The 13,643-nt window shown below is 38.5% G+C and overlaps 2 protein-coding genes across 7 annotated transcripts in view; one reads left to right on the top strand and one right to left on the bottom strand.

The window, feature by feature from the left end:
- Positions 1-8,639, bottom strand: part of LOC117981843 (dual specificity mitogen-activated protein kinase kinase 7-like) — a 32,133-nt gene extending 23,494 nt beyond the window's left edge. For all 5 annotated transcript variants that reach the window (XM_034968057.2, XM_034968058.2, XM_069497990.1 and 2 more), the window contains exons 1-10: positions 8,380-8,639; positions 7,184-7,275; positions 5,316-5,459; positions 4,757-4,984; positions 3,581-3,760; positions 2,857-3,003; positions 2,260-2,336; positions 1,881-2,165; positions 1,007-1,105; positions 457-538 (exon numbers count right to left, since the gene is read on the bottom strand). In XM_034968057.2, coding sequence (XP_034823948.1) covers positions 457-538; positions 1,007-1,105; positions 1,881-2,165; positions 2,260-2,336; positions 2,857-3,003; positions 3,581-3,760; positions 4,757-4,984; positions 5,316-5,459; positions 7,184-7,275; positions 8,380-8,515 — 1,470 coding nt within the window. In that variant the 5' untranslated portion in view covers positions 8,516-8,639. The remainder of the gene's footprint in view (positions 1-456; positions 539-1,006; positions 1,106-1,880; positions 2,166-2,259; positions 2,337-2,856; positions 3,004-3,580; positions 3,761-4,756; positions 4,985-5,315; positions 5,460-7,183; positions 7,276-8,379) is intronic.
- Positions 8,640-9,203: 564 nt separating this feature from the next.
- Gapvd1 (GTPase activating protein and VPS9 domains 1) overlaps positions 9,204-13,643 on the top strand; it is a 37,001-nt gene continuing 32,561 nt past the window's right edge. For both annotated transcript variants that reach the window (XM_069509899.1, XM_034968047.2), the window contains exons 1-2: positions 9,204-9,789; positions 10,901-11,124. In XM_069509899.1, coding sequence (XP_069366000.1) covers positions 9,496-9,789; positions 10,901-11,124 — 518 coding nt within the window. In that variant the 5' untranslated portion in view covers positions 9,204-9,495. The remainder of the gene's footprint in view (positions 9,790-10,900; positions 11,125-13,643) is intronic.

Below are 13,643 nucleotides of genomic sequence, written 5' to 3'. Positions count from 1 at the left end.
GTAGCAGTTGTAAGAAATTGAAATGAATGACTATTATTAACTTCTTACAATGGTTTATGTTCATTGTTTTATTTCCGGACGGAGGTGAACGTGGTTGTGTGATTTGTACGTGCTTCGAATCATTCTAACTTTTGCCTTTTGATCCATCTTATAAGGCCCGCAAATTGCTATTGCGCTGGAACCAAGTCTCATAAAAACGAAATGACGTCATTTTGACGTCAGCCGAAATAAAAATGTACCATCAGCTCGAATCTTCATTCTAGTGCTGACGTCACTAAAATGGCGGCCACGCGCATTAGCAACTTGCGGGACTTAAACCTAATACTATTTAGTAGATGCTATTAAAATGTCTTTGATGGTATATCACAAATCTAAAAATGGTAACATTTGTGTAGACCACGCTAAGTCGCGAGTATAAGCTAAGCTAGTGACCAGTATAAATAGGGCAAAACTCACGGCGGGCGAGGCTCTCCAGCGGCTGTCGGCGGACACGCGGCGCGCGGGCGCGGGCGGCGGCGACGCGCACGCCTCTATCGTCCTGAACACAACAAGACCTTTTTAAGTCACTTCCAAAAAGCAGGAGGTTCTCAACTCGGCATGCATTATTTCCATGTACACTCATGTATATGTATAATGCGTAAAAAATGACTTCTCATCCGCCACTTTATGTGTCAAATCTCATTTCAAAAGTACGATTGTAGTCCTTATTTTAAAGGTAAACCATACTTTTGAGATGTCAGTTGACCCATAGAGTTAAAATAGCGCGTGAAGAGTCATTTTGTAATGACTATACACGGATATCTTCGAAATCTCAAGACAGATTTGCAATTTTTTTATTTAATAAACGAAGAATTCAGTCAGTTCGATTCCGTTCAGTTTGAGTCAGATAAAATAAGAGAGTAAAATCAATTGATTAGGTTAGAGGCACGAATGTAACTAGACATCACTTCCTTCCAATCCATGTTCTTTCGGTGCTTAAAGTAGTTCACGTTAAAATAATGCATACCTGCGTCTGGGATAAGGCGAATGACTCGACAGATCAGCCTCCAAGCTTGCGGGCTGCGAACTGCTCCCGCCCGCGTTTGCCGTACTCGCCCACCACGCTCTATAACAAGATACAAAATCTTTACATGCTATCTCTATCACATTTGGTACAAATTTATTGCTGTCTCACTCGCAAGTGCGACGTAGAGTGCATCGCTTACACTCCATTGCTCGTCCCAATCACAGCATGCGTGGCGCTCGATTCACAGCCGGCCTTGGACTGCGCGTTATGTCTTTGGAACACACAGTACAGTATTAAGGTGAATCCACACCAGGAACCGTGCACACAACGCGCATCGGACACCTATGGACGCGTACTATTTCTATACAAACGAATATATCGGGAACGCGTATATCACGTTTGTACAAACTCCCAAAAACTCACAAAAATGTGCAAGCCGTGACTTGTACAATATGCACGCAAGCCGCTAGCAAACTTGACGACCTCCCAGGCGCAGTGGTATGCGCTGCGGTCTTTTTAGTGGGAGGTCCCGGGTTCGATTCCTGGCAGGGATTTGGAATTTTATAATTTTTAAATTTCTGGTCTGGTCTGGTGGCAGGCTTCGGCCGTGGCTAGTTACTGCTCTACCGGCAAAACCGTGCCGCCAAGCGATTTATCGTTCCGGTACGATGCCGTGTAGAAACCAAAGGGGCATGGGTTTACTAAAAACTGCCATACCCCTCGCAGGTTAGCCCGCTTCCATCTTAGATTGCAGGCAAGGGCTAACTTGAATCTGAATAATTTAAAAAAAACCGGTTGTGCACAAGTCCACACTGTGTTATTATGATGCGCGTCACGGTTCGTGCGCGTGCACAAGTGTGGATCTTGAGTTTACCTGCTGGGAGTAGGCGTGGCCTGCTCCGGCGTCCAATACTGTGAGCTCGTGACGAAGTTCCTGACGGGCTGAGGCGTCAACGGCGCTTCCACTCCATTGCTCGTCACATTCACAGCGTGCGTGGCACTCGATACACAGCTGGCCTTGGACTGCGCGCTGTGGCCAACGATCGATAAGGACGCATACCAAGCACCGACCGATATGGAGCTACGCGCCGATTTTACTACAAACGGGTGTTCTAATAGTTTTGCGTACTTCGGCCGTTGTCTGTAGTTTTTTGTAAGGCTGAAAAAATTTAGCAAATATAAATAAATTAAACATATAATACAAAATTTAACTCATATTGCATGTTTTAGAACCAGTAATGAGCTTTTATTACCATTGTGTGACGAAAGACTTGAATTCCGGTGTAAAGTGTCTGTCATCTGGGAGTTGTGGTGGGTCATCTGCTATTACCTTTTGACAAAAAATATCGTTTATTAAAATAGATAAGGCTTTGAACAGAGCAAAGATTAACATTATATTATTTTGATTTTCGAATATTTATATGTATTTTGTCTTCTTTATAGCCACACAAAGTTGATATATTTCTTTGTCTAAGGCTTTAATGACGAGCGAAACACACTAATGCATATGTATAGTACGCTACAGGTCGAGATGGCAATCGGGGTATGAGTCGGGGGGACATCCCGTACACTCGCACGTTATCCGTGCTCGCCCGCACCGGGTTAGCGTGGGGGCTGTGCGGGTGTGCGGGGCGTTTCCTCCCCGATTAAAACAACCGCCGAGTTTCTTGCTGGTTCATCTCGGTAGGAAAGGCTTTCCGAACCAGTGGTAGATGCATCTGACGATTCAAAAATACTTGTAAAAGTTTAATTGAATATTTTTTTATTGCCATCTCGACCTGTCGTTGACTATATTAATGCAACTGAGACCAGTGGCCAACTAAATACAGGTCTGCTGGTATAACGCTCACCCTGGTGAGAACTTCGAAGTCGTTCTGGCAATCTCGATACGGGAACACTCCGGTGGCTAGCTCCACTAGTGAGATGCCCAGCGACCACACGTCCGCACGAATGTCGTAGTCCGGCCGGCTCGGGTCCGGCGGGTCTATCCGTTCTGGCTGCAACCAAAACAATACTATAGAAATATTATTTTCCTTTAAAGGTACTTAGAGTACAGTCCTTGCAATTCACGAAGGCGAGTGTCTCATGCTTGTGTTTAGGTCGTATCGGTATAAGTAAGGTATGTATGTATTAAATGTGTGCGTTTGCAAGCATTTCCTCGCAATGCCCGTGTATCCGACTTTACTTGTGTGCCACACAAGTAAAGTTCACTCGTCTTCGAGAATTGCAAGAACTGTAACTATAACCGAGGGCAGTGCGCGCGTATTGTTTATTATTTAATATTTTAGATTCAGTGTATTTGTAGGAATGGAATATATCAATTCAAATATGTATATGTAAACAAAACAAGCTTTTTTCATTAATTCTCGCTCGTGTTTCCTAAGAATACTAGCCATTTTAAAAACAACTGATATTCCTCTTTTCATCCATGGTTTGGGCTCAAGGCTGTTGGAGCCTTCCTTGAGCATAAACCATCGGACTTTTTAGGGTTCCGTAGCCGAATGGCAAAAAACGGAACCCTTATTAAGTTTTAGCTCACAATAGCATAGTTGCTCGGTGTGAGTCAACACTCACCGCCATATACGCCGCGCAGCCCGCACTCCGCGTCTTGGCTTTGGAGTCGACGAGGCGGCCGCTGATGCCGAAGTCACACAGCTTGACATTGCCGCGCTCGTCCAGCAGTATGTTGCTTGGTTTGACGTCGCGGTGGATCACGCCGTGCGTGTCTTTCAGGTACGAGAGCGCGTTTACCGTCTGGAAACAATGGCAGTTCATAATATGTATAACTCTATTATGGAATTATATCAATATCGGAATCTCCATGGAAATCAGCTCAATGCGCGGGAGATATTATAGTACACAAGTGTATGTGACACAGACCGTACACTCGCTATTCCCTCACGCTCACGGAAATCCGACACGACCAGAGAGACATCAGGCGCAGGACCAACGGTTTGACGTGCTCTCTGAAGCATAAATTTCTTAACAAAAAAATCCAATAGCTAACAATTAAATTTTTTTCCCAAACCGGGATTCTAGGGACCTAGAACCTCCTCATCTGCAGTTGAACATGCTAACCACTAGACCCACTAGGCAGTTACAACATTAAATTAGAAGGAACTAGCTAATGCACGCGACTTCATCCGCGTGGACTACACAAATTTTTGCCCCCTTAGGGATCAGATTTTCAAAACCCTTTCTTAGCGGATGTCCCTAATAGCAGCTCGATCCGTCCAGTAGTTTGAGCGTTGCGTTGATAGATCAGCCAGTCAGCTTTTCGTTCTATATATTTAGACTAGATGATGCCTGCGACTTCGTGTCTGTGTGGATTAAGGTTTTTTAAAGATCCTGTGGGAACTCTTTGATTTCACAAGATAAAAAGTAGCCTAGCCTATGTCCTTCCCTGGGATGTAAGCTAATTTTGTACCAAATTTCATTAAAATTGGTTAAACTGTGGGCAGTGAAAAGCTAGCAGACAGACAGACACACTTTCTTTCACTTTATAATATTATATACTAGCTTATGCTCACGACTTCATCCGCGTGGACTACACAAATTTCCAACCCCTATTTCACTCCCTAAGGGGTTGAATTTTCTAGAATCCTTTCTTAGCCAATGCAAATGTCGTAATAGCTATAAGATAGTTTAAACTGTGCGTTGATAGATCAGTCAGTCAGTCACTTTTTCCTTTTATATATTTAGATCTAGATAATACAGACAAAATCATGCTAGTATAGAGACACTACTCACCGCCACAGTGACTTTCCCCAGTATAGCTTCTGGTATGGGCTCGCCGAGCCGCTTGAGCAGTTTATCAAAGCACGATGCCATCAGTTCCATACAGATCCACACATCCGCGTCAGTCACAAAGCAGCCCAGACACCGTACTATGTAGGGGCAGTCGTGCGATCGGACCACCACATCAAGGTCCATTAGGATACGTTTGGTCTCTTCTGAGTTCCCTGAACGACGCATTTGCTGTAAACAAAGATCTTTAAATATTACAGTCATGGAGAAAGTTTAATTGATACTTAATTTACTAATTTAATTTACTTAAATAACTTATTTTTGTGATGTATCCACAAATTCAGTTTTCGGATTTTTCCCTTTACTTGTGCTATAAGACATTGTTACCTGCCAAATTTCATGATTCTAGATCAACAAGAAGTACGCTATATAAGGTTTTGATTACCTAGACAGATCTTGACAGACAGACAGACAACAAAGTGATCCTATAAAGGTTCCTTTTTTCCTTTAGAGATACAGAACCCTAAAAACAACATTGTCTTACAGGAGAAATCAAACTTACCTTCACAGCAATAACAGCTCCGGAAGACCTGTGCAGCATCTTGACCACGTGCCCGCACGTACCGCTGCCGAGCTCGCCCAACTGCTGCAGGTCGTCAATGTGAGATCTGTACTCCGTCCCATCCACGTTTAGTTTGCCACTCACCTAGTGTTAAGATAGGTTTGATTTGTGATGAAGATTGGATGTGATGTCAGTTGGGTCGAGTCATTGACCCATCTGACATTGACATGTGATTGGGTCGTGAACTGAGTCCCTGTGAAAAAGGGCCCCGGATGGGTTTGAAACTAAAGCTAGCGTAGCTAAATACGTGAGTAAAGAGCCGGTTTCTTCTACATTTATGATGGAAAACACACACTATAGTTTAAACACCAAAATAATACATAGTTCTTTTGTATGATGTAGGTATAATTATCTTCTGGATAAAGTAGTTTTCTAATGATGAAATAATTATTAAAATCTGTTCACTAGTTTCAGAGTTTATTGATTACAAACAAACAAATTTTTCCTTTCTTACCTGACTATGACAAAGCCAAAAGGAAGGATTTTTTTTGTGATTTGCGATCAGTCCAAGGACTTTTAGCAAATTAGGTGTAGGTTCATGTTTTGTAGCGGCTCCTCCTCTTTAGGAGCTAGCACTCAACTCTTTATTGCCTATCAAGAAGCGAGGTCGAGAATACATTTTCTCTTTAGGCGTCTCGGGTAGTCCTCAATAGGCTACTTGACTCATATCTAATTTCGTCCAATAAATGATTATTTATTATAGTATTTTGCTTAAGACAACGAAATATATCAATAACAATTATTAAAAACGCAGGATGGATATATAAATCCAATTTAAAAAAATACATTTTTATTTTTATTTGAAACGCAGAAAACGCTGTCAGCCATGATGTGACGTCATTAAATATGTAAACAAAGAAATGTCATCCCTATGTCACGCGTGGACTAACGTAGTATCCATATATATAAAATTTAAAGTCCGTAAAAGTTTGTCAGGACTTTAAATTATCTACTTTTTTTACATTCTCGGATGATACAATAACGATAATTACTATATTTTTCATGTAAACTAGTATAGAAGTCATGTTTATTAAACTTTGGGAAGTTGTGCTGTTGTTTACAAATGCATGACGTCAGAGCACAGATAATCTATCGGCCAAACATGGCCGACAGTGTTTTCACCTGTCTAAGAAAAATATATTTTTAAATTAAAGTTTTACGGTTTTTAGGGCGCAAAAAAATATAGTGTTAATTTTTTTGATCTAATAGGACAAATATTAACCATTTAAGACCTACTTAAAAAAAGGGTCAACTAGCCTATTAAGAGCCTGGTGGCTAGTGGATTCGGATGCATCAGAAGTCGTTCTTTGTAGCGTTTCGCTAGCCCATAAAAGGAAGGATTATGATTTAATACGGAGTCTTGCTATGGGGTAAAGCGGCAGATATTGGGAAAATAATCGTATTACAAAAAAGGGCAATACGTGCAATTTATAATTTAAAACCGCGCGATTCCCTACGAGAGATATTTAAGAAAATAGGTATTCTTACAGTAGCTTCCCAATATATTTACAATAATATAATTTTTGTACGACAAAACATTATATAATAACATTGTAAATTGAAAAATTAAAAAGAGCAACCGCCGATTTTCTTGCTGGTTCTTCTCGGTGGGAACGGCGTTCCGAACCAGTGGTAAATTAAAACTACCTGACTATTCATAAACACTTGTAAAAAGTTTACATGAATAAAAAAAATTTTATTTATTTATTTATTTATTTATTTATTTATTTATATTTTAATAATATTAGTATAGATGGAGAAACATGCCCAGTAAGAGAAAGATGCTGAACTTATATTTCTAGGCATACCTTGTAGACTTCCCGCATCCTATATTCAGTATCAACAGCCTGTGGAGATCTAGGTGGGAAAGCTGGTATGTCTCTCGTGGAAAACATTGGGGCTGCAAAAATATAGAATAGTTACAAACATGAAAAATACCAGCTGCTCGATAGCAGTAGAATGACAGCTCGCTCACTATTGGCTACAATGCATTATTGCAACAAGAATTGCACAAATTAAGCCAATCACAACAATTTCGATTGTAATAATGATTGATGCAGGTTTTATGAAATCGACCTACAACAGCTGTATTTTTGGTTTTTGTATCTATCAGAATTACTATAAAAATCAGAGTTATGTAAACTGATGTAAGTGCAATATGTAAATTAGTAATCATCATCATCATCATCGCCAATCGATAGACACACAAAACTTTTTGTATCATCATATGCATGGCTAAGGTTTAGAATACTCTTCTGCAATCTGTGTTTTCTACCAATTACAATCCGGGTATCTTTAAAATAAGAGTGAATAATAAAGAACATCTTCTAGGTAAACACGTCCCATCTTCAATTTCCATCAGGTGTGCTTGTGGTCAACCGTTTGCCTATAATGAATAAAAAGAAAAGTCTCTTGTAGGGATTTCCGCAGACCATAGTCTTGCACAGCCTGAATCCAGAAGCTCCCTGCAACTTGTTTCATGTTGCCTGTCCACCTAGTGGGAGTTCTGCCAATGCTGAGCTTTCTGGTGCGAAATTTTCGTTCTAGCATTTTATTATTGTTAAACTTATTATCCTAAGAAAACCATTACCATTATGTCATTAATGGACAGGAGTTTTACAATTATATTGTTGTCCAGTTAACTTTGTGTTAAGTATAAATTCAATACGACAATCTAATATAAACGTAGCGCATATAGCGGAAAAATAAAAAGCAAAACAGTTTATTATAAATATTGACACAAAATTGTACGAACAAAACAGACCCTTACCATAACAATCAATAATTAACATTATGAGAAAAATAAATGTAAGAGATGTACTTATAATTCGTGATTTAATCTTTAAGCACTATAACATCTAGCATAACCTTAATAATATAAAGGGAATACACTGAAGTGGTAGAAAAACAATTTGTTATGACACTGGGAACTAGCCAAAAGAATAGCCTAAAATGAGAGTGAGATTTACATGTATACCAAATATTATGTTTGTTTGTTACTCACGGGGTCTAGGCCTCCGACTGCTTCCAGATCTGGGAGCCCCAAGTCCACCTTGATTGTGGAAAGCACCCATACGCAATTCATTTTCTAAACGCTCTTGCAAACCTCGCAGCTTTCCTTCAATTGAACTCTCTGACATTATAGCAACTAAATTTGCTCACTAATCACATTTAAACTTTTATTTCTAAACATTTATTTTAATTATTTACACAAAATTAAAGTCAAAAAGCTGCAGTCCAAAGATTTCTTTTTCTCCGTCAAACAAGGGAATAGGGATGTCAAGCAAGCTCGAACCATAATCCCCTCCCGCAGATTTGAAATCCAAAAGCAAATCGATTTTTAAGCATTTTTTACAGGCGACTTAATAAAATGACATCTCATTGTGATTTGAAAGTTAAAGCTTACGATTCAAACCTATAAATGAAATACGCAAGGCACACTATTAACTATGCTAGCTATAAGCTGAGCCATGTATGAAATTAAAGGAAACTGGAAAGACAGTCTTTGTCAAAGTGATAATCCGATTCAATCTTACAGTGAATCGATTCATATCGTGTTCGATGTATAGGTTTGTCTCACATCCCTACGAAAGACTTTTTAATCTATATCCATATTTCGTTCATCAATTTTACGAATTCCATTTTTTTATAGTACCTAACTTGAGACCTAACTATGAAAAAAATGTCTTTAGAAATGAAAATTTATCATTTTTCATTCAAAGAATTCACAAAATACCTTTTTTATAGTTCACTACTATTATTTAATCTGTAATTTTTACGTTTGACATTTTACTATTGTTCTTATTTATGAACGAAAATACTTTTCATTCAACTCGAAAGTCGAACTCGAACTTGATTCACTTTGCAATTTGCATCTTTTTATTTTATTGTGCTCTAAATAAACTGCGAAAAGTTGTTTGCTTGTGTAATTAAAAATAGTAAAATATCCTCTAGTAAAGATAAAAATGGTACTAAATACGACCCGTGCCAGGTATTGACTCTCACGTGTGATACGTTTTGTAATCAATTAATATTGATAATATTTCCTGTAGCTGTAATGAGATGAAAATATAATCTAGGTATGGACAAAATATTGTGTTGATAAGAGTAATAAGGCAGGATGATGCAGCCTACTTCTGATGGGTGCATGAATATTGCGGAGTTAGCAAATCTGTTGAAAAGGGAGAAGATCTTTATAAACTCCGAAAGACAGTTGCTACAGAATCTCAATGAGGAAGTGGAAAAGAGTGTTCTGGAACTGTTACAGACAGCTTGGATATGCTCCCAACAGAGACAGAACCTCACAAATCTGATCACTTCAAGATGTGAAGCGGAGTCAGTTGTGGCTTGTCAACGTGCAAGTCTTCTTGAGGGTACCACTTTTATAGATGCCCACAAGGTCTTGAAGTATAAGGTATGTAATTGTTGCAACTTTAATAGTAAAAAAATTCATCTTTATATTTTATTGCATAGTGATACAGTTTACTTTGGATTGGAACTATTCTTATACTTAAATGAGTTGCTCATTGGTACCATATCTATTATAATTCTGTAATGCAAATAGATAAGTCCTTAAAGAGATAGCTTATTTAACCTGAATTACACATAGGCTACTTTTTAGCTGGGAAAAGAGTTCCCACAGGATTGTAAAAAAATCTATATCCATGCGAGCAAAGTCACAGGCATCATCTAGTAACAAATAGATTCAAAAGCTTTCTATGAGAGTTGCTATTTGAGCATGTAAGTGGTCACAATGATTATAATCAGCTGTCTGCACTAAGCATTTGTTAATGACCTAATTATCCACCCACTTTTGTTTCGTCATTACAATATAATAGCTGTACTTATTTGATACTTTAACAAAATTATGCATTTAAGTGTAATTTAATGTATTGCATGTAATAATTTATTGCGCTGGTTTTTTAATGTATGCATATTTTTTGCGAGCATCCTTCCTGGGGTACCAAAAACACATACAATGTTAACTGTCTGACTATGAACAGTTATATGCTCACTACGCAATATATCCGCTACTAAATATTTAGATTTAAGGTCACAACTCATTAGACCCGCCCAACCTTGCCTTTTGCGGTTAGTACTCTTTATATGGACATGAACTCCATAACATCAGCAAGCGAGGCGATCTAATATGCATGAGGGAATTGGCAAAATCCCGGTTTATACCGTTTTCCCATAGCATATTATTCCATATGTGAACAACTCTGTTGGTCAGAAAGTGTTTTAATGGATTTGACAATGGCAATTAATATTGTAGCTTCATATCATGTCCCCTAAATATAGGATTGTCGATATGTAGGAGTGTCGATGTCAAAAGGGTGCTTACTGTCATGGATTCCATGAAAAAGGGATGTTTTATGGAATCCATGGCAGTAAGAACATAGACATCAACACTCATACGTATAAGTTTAAATATCAATTAAAAAGTTTGTATTATAATTTGTTCTGTGAATACAAGCTTTGTAATTTTTGTTTCTCATCTGTATATATTTCTACTTTTTAAACAGGAAGTGCAAGCACTAGGCGATCTTCTAGGATGGCTCCGAGACACCCCCCACCTCATGGCTCTATGTCTAATGCTTGGCGAGGATCACATGCCTCCCAGCCTGCCGTCCTCTCTGGTCGCGGGGCTGTATGGAAGCTGTCGGTCAGCTGCGGACAGGACACGGCTGTTGACCGTTATACGATCATTGATCAAACACCAGATGGCTACTTCCAGTGACCCAAGGAAGTAAGTAGCTGTATACATTTAAGTTTTACAGTATGTGTCTCATCATCATCATCATCATCATCAACCAATAGACGTCCACTGCTGGACATAGGTCTCTTGTAGGGACTTCCACACGCCACGGTCTTGCGCCGCCTGGATCCAGCGGCACCCTGCGACTCATCTGATGTCGTCCGTCCACCTAGTGGGGGGTCTTCCAACGCTGCGTCTTCCGGTGCGAGGGCGCTATTCCAGCACCTTGGGACCCCAACGTCTATCGGTTGTACGAACTATGTGCCCTGCCCATTGCCACTTCAGTATGTGTCTACTTTGTAGGTTTTGAAGGCTCATTGCCAAGAACTATATGAAGCGACTAGCTGATGCCCGCGACTTCGTCCGCGTGAATTTAGGTTTTTGAAAATCCCGTGGGAACTCTCTAATTTTACGGGATAAAAAGTAGCCTATGTCACTTTTCTGGTCTTTGACTACCTATACCGATGCAAAAAATCACGACGAAATTCGACTGTAGTAAGGAACCCTCATTGTGCGAGCCTGACTCGCACTTGGCCGGTTTTTCCTGAGGGACTAAAATATTTCCCGGCATTTCTAGCCTTTATCTGTACGCATTAAGATTGGTTAAACAATTAACAGGGGTGTAAAGGTAAAGACAAACAACAAATAAATGCGAAAGTATGTTTGTTTATTGGTTTGTTATTCGGGCAACGTGATTTTTAGGATTCCGTACGGCCGTCTGTCGTGTTTGTCATGAAAACGTATAGGGTACTTCCCTTTGTTCTAGAATCATGAAATTTGGCAGATGGGTAAATCTTATAGCACGAGTAAAGGTAAAAATCCGAAAACGGTCAATTCGTGGTATCATCATTAAAAAAAATTAAAATGTGTGCATGAAAAAAAATTAGAATTTTCAATTTTCAAAGTAAAATAACTACACCAAATGGGGTATCATTGGGAAGGGCTTTACCTGCACATTCTAAAACTGATTTTCATTTATTTTTATGCATAATAGTTTTTGATTTATCGTGCGAAATGCCGGTAAAATACCCGAGTACGGAACGCTTGGTGTGCGAGTCTGACTCGCACTTGGCCTGTTTTTGGATGGGTATAGTTAAAGACCTACTGTAGAGAGTGATTTAGGCTACTTTTATCCGGGAAAATCAAAGCATTCGCACGGGATTTTGAAAAATCTAAATCGTAGGTTAAATAAATGAGCTAAGCTAATAGGCTACTTGACAATTTTTTTAAGTTGGTCTTAAATGGTTAATATTTGTCCTATTATATCAAAAAAATTAACACTATATTTTTTTGCGCCCTAAAAACCGTAAAACTTTAATTTAAAAAAATATTTTTCTTAGACAGGTGAAAACACTGTCGGCCATGTTTGGCCGATAGATTATCTGTGCTCTGACGTCATGCATTTGTAAACAACAGTATAACCCTGTGGTTACACTGTTGTTTACAAATGCATGACGTCAGAGCACAGATAATCTATCGGCCAAACATGGCCGACAGTGTTTTCACCTGTCTAAGAAAAATATTTTTTTAAATTAAAGTTTTACGGTTTTTAGGGCGCAAAAAAATATAGTGTTAATTTTTTTGATATAATAGGACAAATATTAACCATTTAAGACCAACTTAAAAAAATTGTCAAGTAGCCTATTCCTAATGCCATGCTATATTTATACCGTTGATAAAACCTAACTGACAAAGATACGCAAAATTACATAAGGCAGCCCTGAACAGTGTTAGCATGATCTCATGATGTCACAATGTCACATTATGTGCAAAATGAACGGTCTTTTTAAAGCATTAGGTACTCGATTCTTCAATAAATAGATACTTATTACATGCACAAATACCTACCGTATGTAACAATTGCTTGAGTATAGAATATAATGTTTTAGGCGCAAAATCATAGAGTAAAGTAATATAGACAGAAGTTAATTAAATTAACGACGAATCAAAAAAACTTGTAAAAGTTTACTTGAATAAAAATATATTATATTCTATTGAATTCTAATCGTTTTGCGTGTTAATTTTTATTTAAATTTTATTATGAGATAGGCTTGCGCTTGAAGACAATCATGTCTAATTTACAATCCTTACATCTTTTAAACAATAGTGAGAGCGCCTATTTACGTAACATCATCATCATCATCCATCAGGTATTAAAAAACCGGCCAAGTGCGAGTCAGGCTCGCGCAACGAGGGTTTCGTACTATAGTCGTATTTCTTCGACATTTTGCACGATAATTCAAAAACTTACTATTAGTACTAACTACTAACTATAAATATAGTTATCTTACTGTGAATATTGAAAATACTAATTATTAGTTTATGACCACAATTTAAATTTTTTGTGTGATGTAACCACAAATTCACGGTTTTCAGAGTTCCAGCTAAAAGACCCACCTACCTGCCCAATTTCATGATTCTAGGTCAACGGGAAGTACCCTGTAGGTTTCTTGACAGACCGACAGACAGACAGACAACAAAGTGATCCTATATTTTATTTAAAGTTTATG

This window comes from Maniola hyperantus, chromosome 4, assembly GCF_902806685.2.
Source record: "Maniola hyperantus chromosome 4, iAphHyp1.2, whole genome shotgun sequence".
Lineage (NCBI taxonomy): Eukaryota > Metazoa > Arthropoda > Insecta > Lepidoptera > Nymphalidae > Maniola > Maniola hyperantus.
Note: the sequence above shows the minus strand (reverse complement) of the source record. Positions and strands in the feature narration are given on the sequence as shown.